This window comes from Haemorhous mexicanus, chromosome 18, assembly GCF_027477595.1.
Source record: "Haemorhous mexicanus isolate bHaeMex1 chromosome 18, bHaeMex1.pri, whole genome shotgun sequence".
NCBI classification, from domain to species: domain Eukaryota; kingdom Metazoa; phylum Chordata; class Aves; order Passeriformes; family Fringillidae; genus Haemorhous; species Haemorhous mexicanus.
In genome coordinates, this window is record NC_082358.1 from 7,377,123 (window position 1) to 7,393,205 (window position 16,083).

Sequence of the window (16,083 nt, forward strand, 5' to 3'; positions counted from 1 at the left end):
GGCTGCCGACCCGGCTCAGGGCACCGCGCCGCCCTGAAAACCTCCCGCGGGTCGGCTTTGTTTCTGCTCCGCTGTCCCGCAGGGAGAGCCGCGTTTTAACAAACACAGTGATAGCTGGAAACACGCTTCTTCAAAGGGCTTTGCAAACAGAACTCAATCCTGGCATCACCGGGAGCGGTGAGAGCGCTGTTTGTACAGATGGGGGACGGCGGGCAAGGGGGGGGTCAGTCAGGCTGCTGCCCCCCCCCCCCCCCTCCGCGGGGCCGGCACTCGGGGCTCAGATCCCTCGTTTGGGACTCGTGAGCTCACATCCACCTGCTCCCACCGAGCCACGAGGCTCCTGCAGCCCGCGGGACACCCGGCGAGCACCGATCCGAGTGTGCCCCGGATGGAGCGATCTGTTCCGAGTGCCCGTGCCATGTGCGCTCCGGAGGGACCGATCCGAGTGTGCCCGTGTGCGCTCCCGTAGAAGAGAAGGCGCAGCAGGGGCTGCCACACGGGGGAGAGCGCCTGAAACAAAACCCAACAAGCTGCACGGGTGCTGCAGGGAGCGAGGGTGCTCGGCGCGGTACCAAAGCTGTGGCTGGGCGGTGGAACCCGTGCCCCACATGCCGGGGTCGGGCACTCGCCCAGGCGGCTGTTCTGGCAAGAGGTGAAATGCGCGCCGGGCACGGGCAGCCCGCCGCGCCAGGACACTTGCGAGCCGTGAGACGCGAACCGGCAACCTGCGCGACCAGGGGCGGCGGCGCTGCGCCGGCGCCACCGCGTGGAATGCGGGAGTTTCCGCGGAGGCGCCCGGTGGTTCTCGGCGCCGCCCATTCTGCCCCCTCTGCTCGGCTGCGCTGCTCCAAGAGGGCAGGGAAAAGCTCAAATTCCTTCTGCCCTGAAAGCCCTCATCCCCTCTGCCCTGCCTGCCAGAGCAGCTCCTCACAGCTGCCTTCTCTCCCCCCTGATCCGTACGGGTCCGGTCCGTGGCTGTGCAGAGGCGAGGGACTCCACTCCCTGTTTTTCACGAGCAGTTTCAGAGCACAAGGGAGTGCACAAGAGCTCAGAGCATCTTCCCGAGGGATAAACAACTGCCCAGCACAGCGAATCGCTCAGCCAGCAGTTCACCGTTTCTTTGTATCATTACCTGCAGACAATGATGCTCCTGCATTCCCCCGGCTCACACCCCAACCTGCTCCCAAAGCTGATAATCTCCTAACCCACCCACTGTGGGGTGCACAAGATTTTCCCCCAGCACACCTTCCATTCACACTGTTAGATACAGTAAGCCAGACAAACTAAGTAATATAGAGAAAACATGACAAGAAAAAGGCAATTACCACCTACCTCTGCCAAATGCCTACCTGGGCAGGCAACGGCAATACCAGCAGTCCCCCTTGTAAAGCTCCAGAAGAGGAAATTTACAGCAGACTTCTTGCTTAAAGTAGAAGTTTCTCAGTAGAAGACTACTCTGGATTAACAAACTTTGTATTTCCTTCAGACAGTTCTATTGACTGAGAGTAAAAAAAGACAATTTACTACCGGAAGAAAATAAAACTGATTTATGTTTACTGTGGTATTTCAGCATTGACCATGTTCCAGAATTCAGTTCTAAAAATTTTCAGGATATGTTGAGTCGTTTATAACAGATTTAAACCCTTTGTTGTAAAGTCTTCTGAGAAAAACAACACACTTGTTTTTCTCAGTTACCTTTTGTAGATGCTGTTTTGTAGCCTCTGAAGAAAGAACCTCCCATAAATTTATGGTCTACAGTCCAAGAAAGATTGCTCTGAATGATTCTAACCACACAAAGATGAGTAGAATGACACTGTGAACTACTTCGTATTAGAAATATTTAACATTTAGGACAGAAGCGACCTCTAATTGTTTCTCTCTTGGCTGTGCCCCAATCTCACAATGACTTCAGTTACTTGATGACACTAAAAACTCTTTCAAGTTTATTTATTTGAAGACACAGTTATCAAAATAGTGATCTGTGAAATAAAACCAACTAGAAATATAAATAACCCTCCTTGCAAAACCTACTATTTCTCCATCCCTAACCCCACTCTCTTTTAACCAATCATGGATCTCTTCCTTCCCCTTAGCCGAACCTCATCCAGCTTTTTGATCACAGGACCAGATTTTTTAGACGTGGCTGCATAGGTCTTTAGCAGAGCTTGGAACATTGCTTCAGTGTCTGGATGAGTGCTAATGAAGGCTTTTTCCAGAACATACAAATCAACTCCTTTATCCTCTGGAAGACCTGAAATAAAACTGAGTCCAAAGTCTATCAACACCAAGTCCAGCTTCTCCGTGGGTGGCCGCAGGAGGAGATTGGCAGTTGTGAGGTCCCCATGGATAATATCCTCATCGTGCATCCTTGCTAACAGCTCACCCATCTTCTCTGCTAACTTATGGAGGTCACTGGTATCAGTCCCACTCTTTTGTACAGAATAAATATGATCCTGAACAGTAATTGAGTCTACAATATCTTCAAGATAGATGGAGTTGGTGACATAATCCACAAAGTAGACCACTGGAGCTGGAATCCCTATTTAAAAGAACAAATCAAATGCCAGCAGTTAATTTACATGATTCCCAGCTTTATTTTAACAAAACAAAACCGATAAAAGCCTTAAGCAGAAATGCCAGTTGAGATCACACCCAGCCACTCGCGATCCACCCCTTGGAGTGGCCTGGCCAACACTCAACCCAAGCCATCTGCACAGCCCCGCAGCCTTACAAGGACTTGGCAGCTCAAACCTTCTGGCAGCCCAGCCCCTCCTGGGGGAGCCTCCCCGATAAAACAGGCTCTGGGACACACCGAGGGCAAGATGAGTTTCGGGGGCACTCTGAAAGGGCAGAGCGTGTCGCCCCGGGCTCACAAGAACCTCCCGCATCCTTCAGGATGGCGCTAAGTGCCTGAGATCTGCTCTGAGCGACTTGAGGAGCCGGGGTGGTGGGGCTCACCCCGCCCTGGGGTGTGTCTGTCTGTCTGTCCGCCCTGCCAGGCAGCCCCGGCCCGCCCCGCTCGCCCCCGTGCCCACCTGCCCGCCGGCACCGCAGCAGCGACCTCGCCTCCTGGGCCATGCGCCGCCGGCTGAGGCGCTCCTCCAGCGCGGGGTGTCGGTACCGCTTCGGGACGCGGAGCTTGGCCACGGCCGCCCGGCCGAGGAAGAGCCCGCGGTACACGTGCGCCTCGGCGCCCTGCTGCACCAGCCGCAGCCCCGGCAGCGCCGGCGGCGCCGGCGGCTCCTCCGCCACCATGGCGTCGCCCGCTCCGCGCTCCGCACCGTCCACGGCGGGGCCCGCGGCCACCAGCTCGGCCGTGGCGGGGCCCACGGGCCCCACGTCGCCCATGGCAGCGCCCGCGGCCCCGGCCGTGACCGAACGCGCACTGCCCGCCTCCGCCTGGGCCGCCGCCATCGCTGGGACGCACACACACAGCGCATGCGCGGGGCGGCTGTTCGGCGGCGTTCGGTTATCTTCGGCCATCCCCGGCAATGCTCGGTAGGCCGTGACGGAAACCTACGAAGTGCCGAAGCGCCGCCCGGCTGTACCGCTCGGCCGCCCCCGCTATAACGCGCCCTGCCCCGCTCTGTTCCCGGGGCTGCCGGCGCTGCTCCTTCCAAACCCTCCCTGTGCTTCCCCCCGCGAACCCTGCTGCCCTCTGCTTGCCTCTGGATAACTGCAGCATGGTGGGACTCGTTCCCGAGCATCCCCTAGCCGGCGCGCCCTCCCGTGGTTTTGACGGCGCAGGAGCGAGACCTGCAGCTGGCCCAAGGCTCGCAAGGGAGGTGTTGGATGCGTTTCTTCCCGAGGTGGCAAGTGGGAGCTCGTGGTTCCCCCGAGGCTTTCCCCGCATCACCGTGGAACCCCCCTCCAGGGTTCCAGGGATGTCCCATCATCCCCGGGACACCACGGCCACGGCATCACCCCCACCACTGCAGCATCAGCGTGGGGATTCCATCTCTGGGACATCACCAGATGGTCCCTCACTGGCTCTTTCATGTGCCAAAAGCCTCTGCTGGAGCCCGCGCAGACCCGCGGCTGCTGCCCAGCTGGTGGCTGGGAAGGAGAAGGGGTTTGCCCGTGAGCCGACAGGATCAGCAGCCTGCAGCAGGTCGTGCTGTGACCTCGGGTCCCCATGCTGGGCACCACCAAAGCTTCTGCCCCAGCTCTGCCACGGGCCACTCATGCCGTGAGTCAGGTGACTCCTCCTTCCTCCAGCAGCCAAGTTCCCCATTGCCATCTTATTAGGAGATGGATAAACCTCATTATCCTCATAAACCTCACTGGAGCAGTGTTTGGGTTTTTATGGCACCTTGAAAAGCCACTGCTCCACTGGGTGACCTGCACATGCTGCAAATATGTTCCTCAGAAATACAAGAGAATTCAGCCAAGTCCATGTCAGTACGTTTTCAATTGTTGCTTTTGGAGGTGCCTTAAGTCCATTTTGTCTTTGTTTTCTCACCCACAGCATTTGTTTCCTTTTCAGAACATTTATATTTTATTAACACATTCCACACAGCTTACATGTCATTGCATGGTGGGATCATTCCTGGCAAATATTTATCTTGCTTCGGTGACAATTTTTAAACAACCTTCCCAAGGTTTCAATGATACAGATAACCCATCCTGCAATTCTGCCCACCCATGGCACCCTCCTGCAGCTGTGGCAGGGCTTGCCCAGGGAAAGGGGTGAATTCTCTGTGGCTGGAATTTGCAAATGCCTCAAACACTCAAATAAAGCAGAAGGTTTTCCCCGTGTTGTGATCATATTTTATCAGAGCATGTGTGCACAGATACCCCTATAAACACACATATACAACCTATAAGCAAGTGCACACACATAGCCTTGGGTTCATTATTCTGGCAAACATGACGGTTTTCTCTCATGCTGGCCAAAAACCTCCTCCAGAGCTTTCAAAATATGAAAGAAAATATTTTTGCTTTATTTTCCCCTTTATTTTATTTATTTAAATTTTATCTTCCCTGTGATTTCACTTATTCTTTTCTTTTTTAAAGCAATAAACAGTTGACTTAGCCCTTGGAAACTAACTGGAGCCATTTACAATATTTATGGTATCACCCAGTATTTTTGTTGGAATATTGAATCACCCCAGAAAACTGCTCTGAAGCCACTGACTGGGAAATGGTTTCATTATGTAACTTTGTGCTCCAGGTGACAAGCACTTACAAACTCTCCTTTCACAAAAAATGTAATTAAATTAAAAATTGCAGTCCAGCAAACAAAGCTAATGGGGAGCAAGGCAGGTCTCATGGGCTCCTCCCTGCTGTCCTACAGATCCTTGGCATCATGTTCAGCCCAGGAAGCAGCTCTCTCAGCCTATTTAGGGATGGAGGCTGCCATCCTCGGAGCTGGACAGATGGGAAAAGGGATGAGTTTGAGTTGTTGCAGGGTGCCACGCTGGAGGCATTCCTAAAATGTACAAGGGAACAAGATTCCTGCTGGGACCAGCACTGCTGACCAGCATTGCCAGGGAAAACCCTGGGTTAGGACATCCTAACAGAAAACACCTGCAGCCTGGCATCAGGAGGAGCAACTTCTCTGGGATGAAAATGGAGGTGCAATAAATGCAGGTTCCTGCTGAACTAGCTCCATCCTGGCCAGCTGTGACGCTTCTGCTAGCTCAGGGACCATCACTTCCATCAAGAACCAAATTGAGTTTGGTCACTTTGGTCCCCTGGGACCCTTCCTAAGGGTCAACCATAATAGAAGAAAATACTCTTGAGGGTGTGATGAGGATTCCTGAACACCACATCTTCCTTTTCCCAGGATGGACTTCTTTCTCCTGTTGTATTTGTATTTCAATTTCTGATTTTACAGCCTCTTTCAGCTGTTCCAGCTCAGAGGTAGAAGGTAACATTCCCAGGAATCACAGGCGGGTGGTGGTGCCAAACACAGGCTGCAGTTCCCGAGGTGGAGCTCTCAGGAGCACATTCCTGCGGCTCAGCCCTGGGGAGGGGTGTGTCAGCCCTGGGGATGGGTGTGTCAGCCCTGGGGATGGGTGTGTCACCCCTGGGGATGGGTGTCTCAGCCCTGGGGATGGGTGTCTCAGCCCGGTGATGGATGGATGTCTCAGCCCTGGGGATGGGTGTCTCAGCCCTGGGGATGGGTGTGTCAGCCCTGGGGATGGGTGTGTCAGCCCTGGGGATGGGTGTGTCAGCCCTGGGGATGGGTGTGTCAGCCCTGGGGAGGAGCTGTCCGCCTGCCAGGCAGGAACACTTCGCTCAAGCCTGGCAGCCGGGAGCGAGATAAGGATCGGAGGGGAAATGGCACTGCCAAGGTACACGGACTGCAGAGGAGGAGGAGGAAGGCATCACAGGAGAAAGCAAGGACAGGAATGTGCCTGCAGGCATGAAGCGTTGGTGGATCCAACCCCCCCAGACCTTCTCACGTGGAGCTTAGGGACAAAGGTGCTGGGGAAAAAGAAAAAAACCAAACCCAAAAAAAAAAACCCCAAAATAAACACACACACAAAAAAAAACAAGTAAAAAAAAATGCAACAGTTGTTTACAGAAAGAGTGATTAAGTTCTGGAATTATTTGCCTGGGGACGTGGTGGAGTCACCATCCCTGGATGGGTTTAAGAAAGACTGGATGCGGCACTCAGTGCCATGGTTTAGTTCAGGTGTTGGGGAATGGGATGGACTTGATGATCTTGAAGGTCTCTCCAACCTTCAATTCTGTGAATTCTGTGAATTCTTTCAGCGGGCCCAGAGCACCTTCTGGCTACAAAAGGTGTGATAAGAAAGCTGTACTTTAAGGACCCCAAAGAAAGATTTTTTTCCCCCAAATTATCCCTGCTGTACATCCTAGCAGGTTTTCACCCTCTTCTCCAGAGGACAATAACCCACAGCCTCCACAGTGTCCATGTGGCAGCTGCATTTCTGTACACACTGATGTCATCTTTTTGCCCTCCTTTGGTAAACATACCATAAAGCTCTTCCTGTGCTCACCAAGACCTCACCTTTTTGTTGTCAGTGCTGATAATATTTCTTGCCCTGCTGGAGACCAAGAAGCCTCCAGAAAATGTTCAGGTGGCAGAAAAATAGATGCTGAGTGACCATAGAGAAAAATATAATTTCTTCCTTCTTACACTGAAATAATTTCAGAAAGAAGGAATTGTTCAGGCAAATTGGAGATCATGTAGCCAAGAGTGAGTTTGCCCTGAAGACTCCAGGTTCTCTCTCTCCAGATTCTCTCTGGGGAACAATGCATGGGAGACATCTCCTCCAGTTCCTAACACAGCTCACCCAAAGTGCCTTGGCTTGAGCTCTGGGGGCCAGAGGTCATGGGCAAGATCACACTGCATCCCCTGCATCCCCAAATGTGGAACATTAGCCCAGACACAAACATGTAGTGTTTGCTGTCTGCCATGAACTGGTTCAGCTTTCAAGTGGCAATCCCTTCCTTAGCTGGTTTCTGTGGCTTTCCAGCCGAGCTACCTAAAAACATGAATAAATTGTCAATCTCTTGTGCACTTTCTGGAGTCTTTCTCATCTAGAGAGAGCTGCACAAGAGCAGCTCTGCAGGCAGTGAAGAGACTTCTGTTCCTGCAGTGAGACAGGCTGGGGACAGAGCTGACATCCCAGCCACCAGAGCCACATCCTCATTTCTGGACTGTGAAAAATGCATATTTTATGATTGGCTTTTCACAAATATTAAAATGAATATTATATGTGTTGTGTTAGAAAGTAATGCTGTATTAATTCTGTTAAGTAGTGTGGTAAATATAGTTTTAGGTTATAACAAAATGGTAAAATAGAAACTATGCTATGTGGGAGACCTTTTTTTCTAAAGAAAGGACTCACACTGAGATAGCAGCCACAGGACACCTAAATCTTTCAGAGAAAGAGAACTTATTGCTCCATTATCAGGAGAAACGAACTTCTTCCCACCTCGCTTGGGCAGGACAACACCGTTAGGATTATGAGGAAGAACTTGACGATGACCTGACAGAATCCTGTATTTGAATGGAATTTATGCATCATGTATGAGGTGTATGAATATGGAACAGGCTATTGTTTTTAAGGGTTAATCCTCTGTTAATGGGTGTCCTTTTTCCAGCTTATGCTGCCCAGAAAAAGGTACCCAGACGCCCATAACTCTTTGTTTCTACTGTGTCATATTGTCCTAATTCAAACTGCCCAAATTATTATTACTCTATTTGCATTACTATTTTTATAACCATTTTATTACTGTTAAACTTTTAAAGTTTTAAAAACAAGTGATTGGCGTTTTTCACATGGACCAAATCGCCACGCACCTCCGTGTCCCCGGCCACCGCGCCGGGCTCACCCGTGGGCTCCCCCATCCCCCGGGACCCGGCTCCGCTCCCGGCATCGCTCCGGGGCGGTGCAGCGCCCCCCTACCGGGACCCCCGCCCCCGAGAGGGGCGGGCAGGGTGACTACAAGCCCCAGGCTGCCCGGCCGGGGGCAGGGCAGCAGCGACGTGGCGCGGCCCCGCTCCGGCCGCCGGCCCCGCTCCGCCCGCTGCGCTCCGCGCCCGCCGGGGCTCGGCCCCGCCATGGGTGAGTGCGGGACGGGACGGGCCGGGGGACACGGGGGGCACGGGGGGCTGCCAGCCCCTCTGGCCACGGGGCAGCCGGGGAGGAACGGGAACGCGCTGCCCCGGGGAGAAATTTCCAAAAAAAAAAAAAAAAAAAAAAAGAAAAAGAAAAGAAAAGTTTGCAATTTTTCCTAAAAGCTCGGGTGCATCCCCCGCCCCTTCCTTTCTTTCCGTGCTGGCTTTAGCGGTCCCGGCAGCGCGTACAGCGAGCCAAGGAATTTCCTGTGGCTCCGTCCCGGGGCTGTCCCGGGAGGGGAGCGGGGCTCGGGAGCGGGGGGGAGCTGGGTTTGCTGTGCCGTGCCGATCGCTGGCCTTGGCCTTGGTGTGAGCAGAGTCCGGCTCAGCCCGGTGCCGGTGCCAGCCCGGCCGGACAGCGGGTCACTGCCCTGGCCTGCAGCACGGCCCTCCCACCGGTTTGCTGTACGGAGGGAATCGCCTGGCACAGCTCCTTGCTCCGCCAAACCTTCTGTCCTCGTGTGGAGATCTGAAGAGTCCTCAAATTCCCCAGCTACGGTAGAATAGACGATACACAAACTGGATTTCAGTCAAAGTTCATAAGCCATGAGTGCTTATTAAGTTAACAAGAAATGCAGCAAAACCTGATGAAATGAGCCATGGGACTGTCTGTGTCTAATAGAATTTGTGGCTTGAAGCTGATGGGATGGCCACTTATGCCTTATGTTCTCAGCAGATCTTTTTCCTAATTGTCTGCATAACAGGTACAAGGAGTGCTAAAAGCAGCGCAGATGGTCACACAGAGCATTTTGGGAGGGACTGGGATAGCTGGGATGGCATTAGTAGCACAAGTGAAACACAGAGGGTTGCAGAATAAATAAAATAATAAAATAAAAATAATTGTCTTTATATACAGCAATCAGTGAGAAATAGCCTTTATTGATAATGGTAATTAAAGGCCAAGCAGAGACACTTCCCATTAAACACAGCTTGTGACAGGAAAAAAGTCCTTCAGCCGGTTAAGAAAAGTTTCCATGGTCTGGTGGTTGTGCCCACATTTTTTCCATGTAGAGTCTATCAAAACTATGAGTATTTCTAATTAAACGAAAGAATGCAGATAGCATTACATGCTGCAAAACAACACAAACCCCAAAACAAATCCACTTCACCTATGCTTCAGAAGTGTGATTGGAGGTGAGGTCACTGTCACTTCTGTCCCCAGAGGTCCCCACATCAGCTCTTGCCCCAGTGTAATCCCTGCTGGTGGAACATGGCTCGTGGCTCACACATGGTCACCCCTTCATCCCCTCCCCATGGTGAGAAGCACGTGCAGAACTTGGTTTTGTAGGGTTGTTTGGGGCAGGTTAGTTTGAGTTGCTTTTGCTGCTGTTTTTGTCTTATTTTAGCTAAATTTGCATACTTAGGAAACTGGCACACTCAGCCCTGTGGGAAGGGCAAGGTCAAAGAGTCACTTCTTGTGTTCGAGGGTGGCAACAGTAAACTTTTCAGCTCCCAATGAAGTTTTTCCTGTGGGCCTGGACCATCCTGAGGAGACTGCAATGGACTTGGAGATCCTGGGAGCTGTGGGCTGCAGAAGGAGAGATGAAGAACTCAGTGCCACCTCACAAAGTCATGCTGAGGGTACAAGATTAAAGGAGAAAATAAAGGAAAAATAACCTTTTTTGAGCAGGGCTTTTAACCACAAGATAGGAAGTAAGATTGCAAAACCTGGAGGGAGAGCTGGTCATACCATGTGCACTGAAATGTGCAAATGATAATGCAGAACCAGAAAGCAGAAGCTGCACTTCCTGCCCAGAGCAAATTTTGTAGTTACAATCAAGAGATACCACAGAGGATCCCACTGCACAACTCCAGGCACTACAAATCACTGTCCTGCACTTAAAAACAAGTCTTAACTCTGCTTAAAAGTCCTGATTTTCAAGTTGTGCACCCCAAATGAGTACCCCTGCATTAGTGGAAGTCTGGTGGGTTGTGTGACTGTCTGCAAGTGCCTCTATACATGTGACTTAGTGACCTGTGGGGGAATTCCACATCATGACTTTGTTGATGGAAAATTGTGGCTGTCCTGGGAGAGCTTTTTCCAGCCTATGCATGCTGACAGTTTGTTTTATAGCATCAGAAAACTGAACCTAGCACTGCTTGCTTGTTTTCCAGGTCGTGCACTGCTGGTCCTCCTCTTGTCCGGAACAGTGTCTCTCCTGGGCGGGCTGATATTTGGATACGAGCTGGGGATAATCTCTGGAGCACTGCTGCAGCTGCAGGCAGACTTTCAGCTCAGCTGCTTCGAGCAGGAAGTTCTGGTGAGCGCCGTCCTTATCGGAGCCCTCCTGGCCTCCCTGGCTGGGGGCATCCTCATCGACCGCCACGGCCGCAGGAGAGCAATCCTGGCCAGCAACCTGGTGCTCCTGGTGGGCAGCCTCATCCTCACACTGGCCAGGGCACTCACCGTGCTGGTCATTGGGAGAATGACCGTGGGCTTTGCCATCTCTGTCTCATCCATGGCCTGCTGCATCTACGTCTCAGAAATGGTGGCTGCTCACCAGCGAGGGCTGCTGGTGTCTCTCTACGAAGCGGGAATCACCGTGGGCATCCTGCTGTCCTATGCGCTCAATTATGTCTTTGCAGACTTGGAAGAGGGGTGGAGGTACATGTTTGGACTGGCCATTGCCCCGGCAGCCATGCAGTTCCTCAGCATCCTCTTTCTCCCAGTGAGCCCTGTTAAATTAAGCTCGTGGGACTCAGACTGCCAGAAGGGCCTCATCCCATTGCAGGACACCGAGGACAGAGCAGCGGCAAAGAGGGAGCCCTATCAGGAGAAGCATTACTCATTTCTTGATCTTTTTAGGAGCAGAGACAACATGAGGAGGCGGACTCTGGTGGGCCTGGGGCTGGTGCTGTTCCAGCAGTTCACCGGGCAGCCCAATGTGCTGGGCTATGCCTCCAAAATCTTCCACTCGGTGGGGTTCCAGAGCAACTCCTCAGCCATCCTGGCCTCAGTTGGGCTGGGAGCAGTAAAGGTGGTGGCCACGCTGGTGGCCATGGCCTTGGCAGACAAGGCAGGCAGGAGGGTGCTGCTCATGGCTGGCTGTGTGGTGATGGCCATCTCTGTCAGCACCCTGGGCCTCACCAGCCGCGTGGCTCCGCTGGCCATGGCCAGGGACTGCAGAGCAGCTGCAGGCCCCAATGCATCCCAGAGCCTCAGCCAGCAGCCCCTGACACCAGCTGTGCTCCCCCAGGCTGCTGTGTCACCCGTCCCACCAGCGTCAGGTGCTGCCAGAAGTCAGGCAGGCCCTGGTTTTGCTGCCACAAGGAGCCTCACGGAAGTTTTTGGCAGCACTCAAAGCAAAGAGGCTGTTCCTGATCCTTCCCTCACTCAGAAAAGGCACTTGGCAGGTCAGTCCAGGAAAGGAGCGCTGGAAGGCACCAGCCCTCCCCTCAGTGCTGCTCCCTGGGCACAACATACGCTCCTAAATTGGATTACACTGCTGAGCATGATGGCTTTTGTGAGTGCCTTCTCAATTGGATTTGGACCAAGTAAGTGTGGTGTTTATCCTTGCATTAACCCAGGGAATAAAACTAGGGCTGATCTGCAAGCTGCCTGCTTGAACTGTTCCTTATGTGTCTGCTGTGCTGAGCAGCTCACTGTCTGGGAACTGGAAATATGTCCCCTCCTGCCCCCTGAATCATTTTCTAGCACTGCAGCTCTGTCAGCTACAGCACTGGAGTAACTTTCTCTTCTATGCTATTCACTATTCTTGTAAAGCTGTTTTTTTTCTCTGAAGTTCAGTGGAAACCCAGAGCATCCTACAAACCCTACAAGCACTACTTAAACTTCCTGTCACCCTGGTGAGGAGGAAAATACAGGGCTGAGGACAGAGGGAATGAAGGGCTTCTGCTGTGTGATTATGAGAGTCAGTGCAGAACTGGAAGTTGAACCTCTTTTGAAATTTCTCAATATCAATTGGGGTTCTTTTATTCTATTTATTATTAATTTTTTTTCTTCAGATGAGATTAAAGATTAGTTTTTGCTTCCATGCAAGTTCTACTGTTTTCTGGCATTTAAATGCCTTGATGTGAGAAAACAGCATTTAAGTCAAGAAAAGAATGTTAGGTGAGCAAGTCTCATGGGTTTGACAGCAGCCCTGCAAATTATTTCAAGTAAAATAACCCCGGGATGGGAGAGACTTAAAGATATGTATTGCTTTAACTCTGATTTTAGCCCAAATGCAATGTTGTCTCCCTAATTCCACGCTTTTCTCATTTCTTTACAAAGAGCATGACCTGAAGCAGGCCTGTCAGATCTCTTCATCTCCTGTGAATGGCATGACCAGCTACCCTGCTTTCTTCTTTACTCCCTGGGCCTGTTTCTTGCTGTTTCATTCCTCCATGAAGCACTGAGCACAGGAGGTTTGAAGTGTTCTGCTGTGATCTGCCTCTGAGATCGATGAATGTTTGACACCACCAGCAGCGGGTGCTGGGTGAAGCCAGAGTTTAAACCCCCTGCTGAAATCTCCCTTGCCTATTTCCCAAACAAATTGCTTAACTCCACACTGTCTTTGTGATCTCTCTAATCTGTGCAGTGACCTGGCTGGTCCTCAGTGAGATTTACCCTGCTGGGATAAGAGGAAGAGCCTTTGCCTTCTGTAACAGCTTTAACTGGGCTGCTAATTTACTGATCAGCCTCTCCTTCCTGGACCTTATTGGTAAGTAGCCCCTTCCCCTCCCTCACCTCCCACAGCTGGGAGGGAAGGTGGCCAGCACGAGCCATTTGGAGATTAAGTGGCATTTTGAACCGTGAGGACTCGAGGCTGGAATAGGTGTGACCCTTTGCCCCTGAGAGCAGGAAAGCCAGGCACCAGCAGCTCTGCTCAGAGCCTCTCGTTTATAGAAATCACCAATTGCCCACTGGGCTGCACTGTAGCTCCACAGTCTGAGGAAACTCAGAGTCTGCAGCTTCCACACAGGCAGCTTTACAGCCCTGCTCAGCAGGCACTGCTGGCCCTGGACCTCAGCTGCCTTCTTCCCCCTGCTGCTGGCAAAGCCTGGCACACACCAGCCTTTTCCTTTGCCAGTTTCCAGTCCAAGCCTTGCAGATAAGGAATTTCCCAACTCTCTTGAAGGCTTCACAAAATAAGGTGCCCCTTTCAGGCACCAGTGATCACCTCACAGTAAGCAGCCAGTTTCCTTTGTACCCCACAATGTGACTCCTACACTCACACAGCTGAATCTCTGCAGATGCCATTGGATTCTCTTGGATGTTCCTTCTCTATGGGCTGATGGGAGTGATGGCTGTTGTATTCATTTACCTTTTTGTGCCTGAAACAAAAGGACAGTCCCTGGAGGAGATAGAGCAGCAGCTCTCCAGGAAAAGGTAGGTGTGCTGCTGTCCCAGCAGGAGTGCTGCCTTTGGGGGCTTCCCACTGCCAGCCCCTGGGGTCTCTGGCACTGGGCTGGTGTGAAGTCTGGTCAGTGCTACTGAGAAAACAGAAAATGTCACGTTTGAGGCAGGGCTGTGGGACAGGGTGGGAGAGCTGCAGTGCCTTCAGCAGCAGGTCACTGCCCTGAGACTTGTAGCTGTGCTGCTACAGGCAGTAATGACACTCAAGAAAAATGGGTTAAAAACCAGGACTCATGGTCGAGGAGAGGAGACCAGGACCACAACATGGGACAGGAAGGTCAGGACTGGGAGGAGGCAGGAGGGGATGATAGTCCTGTCCTTTCACCTTAGAATAATCCCAGGCTGATCCTTCTCTGAGGCAGAGACATCTCCTGGAACATGGGCTCCCCCCTGATAATTCTCACATAAAGTTTGTAATGGACTAGGGAGGATCAAAATGTGGTTTTGGCATCCTGGTTGTGATGGGGATGGCAGGGCAGGCACTGCTGGAGCAGGGGAGATGGTGCTGCCTCACGGCTGATGCCAAGGGGAGGGAGCACACAGCCCTGGGGGCCCGAGGGGTGGCTGCTGTCAGCCCCTGCCCAGCTCCCTGCTGCTGCAGCTGCTGCCCCTGACCTTCATCACTGCCCAGCAGGGTGTGGGAAGCGAATGTGTTCAAGCAGAGACGTGGAAGAGGAGCAAGCTGCACACACGCACTGTACCAGAGAGTGGAGCACGGCAGCAGCACATGAAACCAGGGAGCTGCCCACAGCATGAAGTGTGAGGAGCTGCACCAGCAGAGGAGCAGGCTGGGCCATCAGGACACTTCTCTGGGGCCTTGAAGTGGTGGCCTCTGGTCAGTGACAGTTCTCCCTGCAGTGCCTTGGATCTGGGAACACACCACAGCGTGTCCTTTGGGTCCTTGGAGAATCTCTGGTCCCAGGCAGGGACTACATGCTTCCTTTGATACATTTTAATTTTTAATCATTTGTGTCTCCTAGCATTTAAGAGATTCATGGTTTTATACGCAGGAATTAAAGCACAGGTTTTGCTGACAATTTCTCCATCCCTGAGGCTCGTTTGTGAGTAAGGTGTGTTATTTTCCACGTCTCGGGAGCACCGGGATGGGGCCGTGGAGGGCTCCCCGCACCGCGCCGGCTCTGCCGCCAGCGGGCGGCCGGCACCGCCCGCTCGGGGCTCCGCGGTCAGACCCCGCAATGCCCAAAATCCCCCGGAGCCCCTTCCGTGCCTCCCCGCACTGTGCCCGGGGCCTGACCGGGCCGGGCAGGAGGGATATACCAGTGGGAATTGGGGGTACCCTGCCTGGGAGTGAGCAGGGGACAAGGCAGGCAGAGCATGGGGATGCTGGGGTGTCGGGGGGACAAGGCAGGCAGAGCATGGGGATGCTGGGGTGTCGGGGGGACAAGGCAGGCACAGCATGGGGATGCTGGGGTGTCGGGGGGACAAGGCAGGCACAGCATGGGGATGCTGGGGTGTCGGGGGGACAAGGCAGGCACAGCATGGGGATGCTGGGGTGTCGGGGGGACAAGGCAGGCACAGGATGGGGATGCTGGGGTGTCACGGGCACCCGGGGCAGCGGGCGGGGCTGGATGTGCTGGGAGAACACCCGAATTAACTCTGGGGCCAGCAGACAGGGCTGGGGACAGTGCCAGGTGCTGGGGTGAGGTACAGAAAGCTGTGAGCTCCTGGTAAGGGGGCTCAGTGAGCCCAGGGTAAAGGACTGTCACTCCCACTTTATACAAAAACCACCATGCACTTTCCAAACCCAGCAGCTTCAGCCAGGGTTTGGAAAAGTCTCACAGGTTCCTCCAGGAGGAGGAACCTGTGAGAGGTGCCCAGCTTGTCACACACTGCACAGGGTTTGGTGTCTGTGCCTGCACAGCCTGCAGGGCCACCTGAGGAGAGGAGGTGTGGGAGAGCCCCGGGGCTGCAGGGAAGGGTCCCAGCTCTGCTCCTGCAGTCCTTGCCATGAGGGGTGCACATTCCCAGGAAGGGAGACTGTGGTATTTCCAGGGTCCCTCATTGTGGGGAGGAAAGATGAATTTGACTCTATGTTCTTAGAAGGCAAATTTATTATTATGTGCTATTATATTATATTAAAGAATGCTATACAAAACTATACTAA

The 16,083-nt window shown here is 52.8% G+C and overlaps 2 protein-coding genes across 3 annotated transcripts; one reads left to right on the forward strand and one right to left on the reverse strand.

Moving 5' to 3' along the window:
• Positions 1 to 1,932: 1,932 nt before the first annotated feature.
• TP53RK (TP53 regulating kinase) lies at positions 1,933 to 3,423 on the reverse strand. Its single transcript, XM_059862759.1, has 2 exons — positions 3,036 to 3,423; positions 1,933 to 2,539 (listed from the first exon to the last, which is right to left on the reverse strand). Exons 1-2 carry the CDS (start codon positions 3,412 to 3,414, stop codon positions 2,061 to 2,063), a joined length of 858 nt encoding a protein of 285 aa, XP_059718742.1. The 5' UTR covers positions 3,415 to 3,423; the 3' UTR covers positions 1,933 to 2,060.
• Positions 3,424 to 8,461: 5,038 nt separating this feature from the next.
• SLC2A10 (solute carrier family 2 member 10) lies at positions 8,462 to 14,995 on the forward strand. Of its 2 annotated transcripts, none has more exons than XM_059862695.1 (5): positions 8,462 to 8,546; positions 10,715 to 12,094; positions 13,141 to 13,263; positions 13,796 to 13,931; positions 14,590 to 14,995. In XM_059862695.1, exons 1-5 carry the CDS (start codon positions 8,543 to 8,545, stop codon positions 14,687 to 14,689), a joined length of 1,743 nt encoding a protein of 580 aa, XP_059718678.1. In that variant the 5' UTR covers positions 8,462 to 8,542; the 3' UTR covers positions 14,690 to 14,995. The 2 variants fall into 2 exon arrangements, with proteins under 2 accessions (XP_059718678.1, XP_059718679.1); XM_059862696.1 differs by having other exon boundaries at positions 14,593 to 14,995.
• The last annotated feature ends 1,088 nt before the right edge of the window (positions 14,996 to 16,083 follow it).

Coding starts and splice junctions, on each gene's coding strand:
- SLC2A10 (XM_059862695.1), top strand. Junction 12,095..13,140: donor CTCAATTGGATTTGGACCAA/GTAAGTGTGGTG, acceptor TAATCTGTGCAG/TGACCTGGCTGGTCCTCAGT. Junction 13,264..13,795: donor CTCCTTCCTGGACCTTATTG/GTAAGTAGCCCC, acceptor GAATCTCTGCAG/ATGCCATTGGATTCTCTTGG.
- TP53RK (XM_059862759.1), bottom strand. CDS start 3,414: ATGGCGGCGGCCCAGGCGGAGGCGGGCAGTGCGCGTTCGGTCACGGCC. Junction 2,540..3,035: donor GCTGCGGTGCCGGCGGGCAG/GTGGGCACGGGG, acceptor TCTTTTAAATAG/GGATTCCAGCTCCAGTGGTC.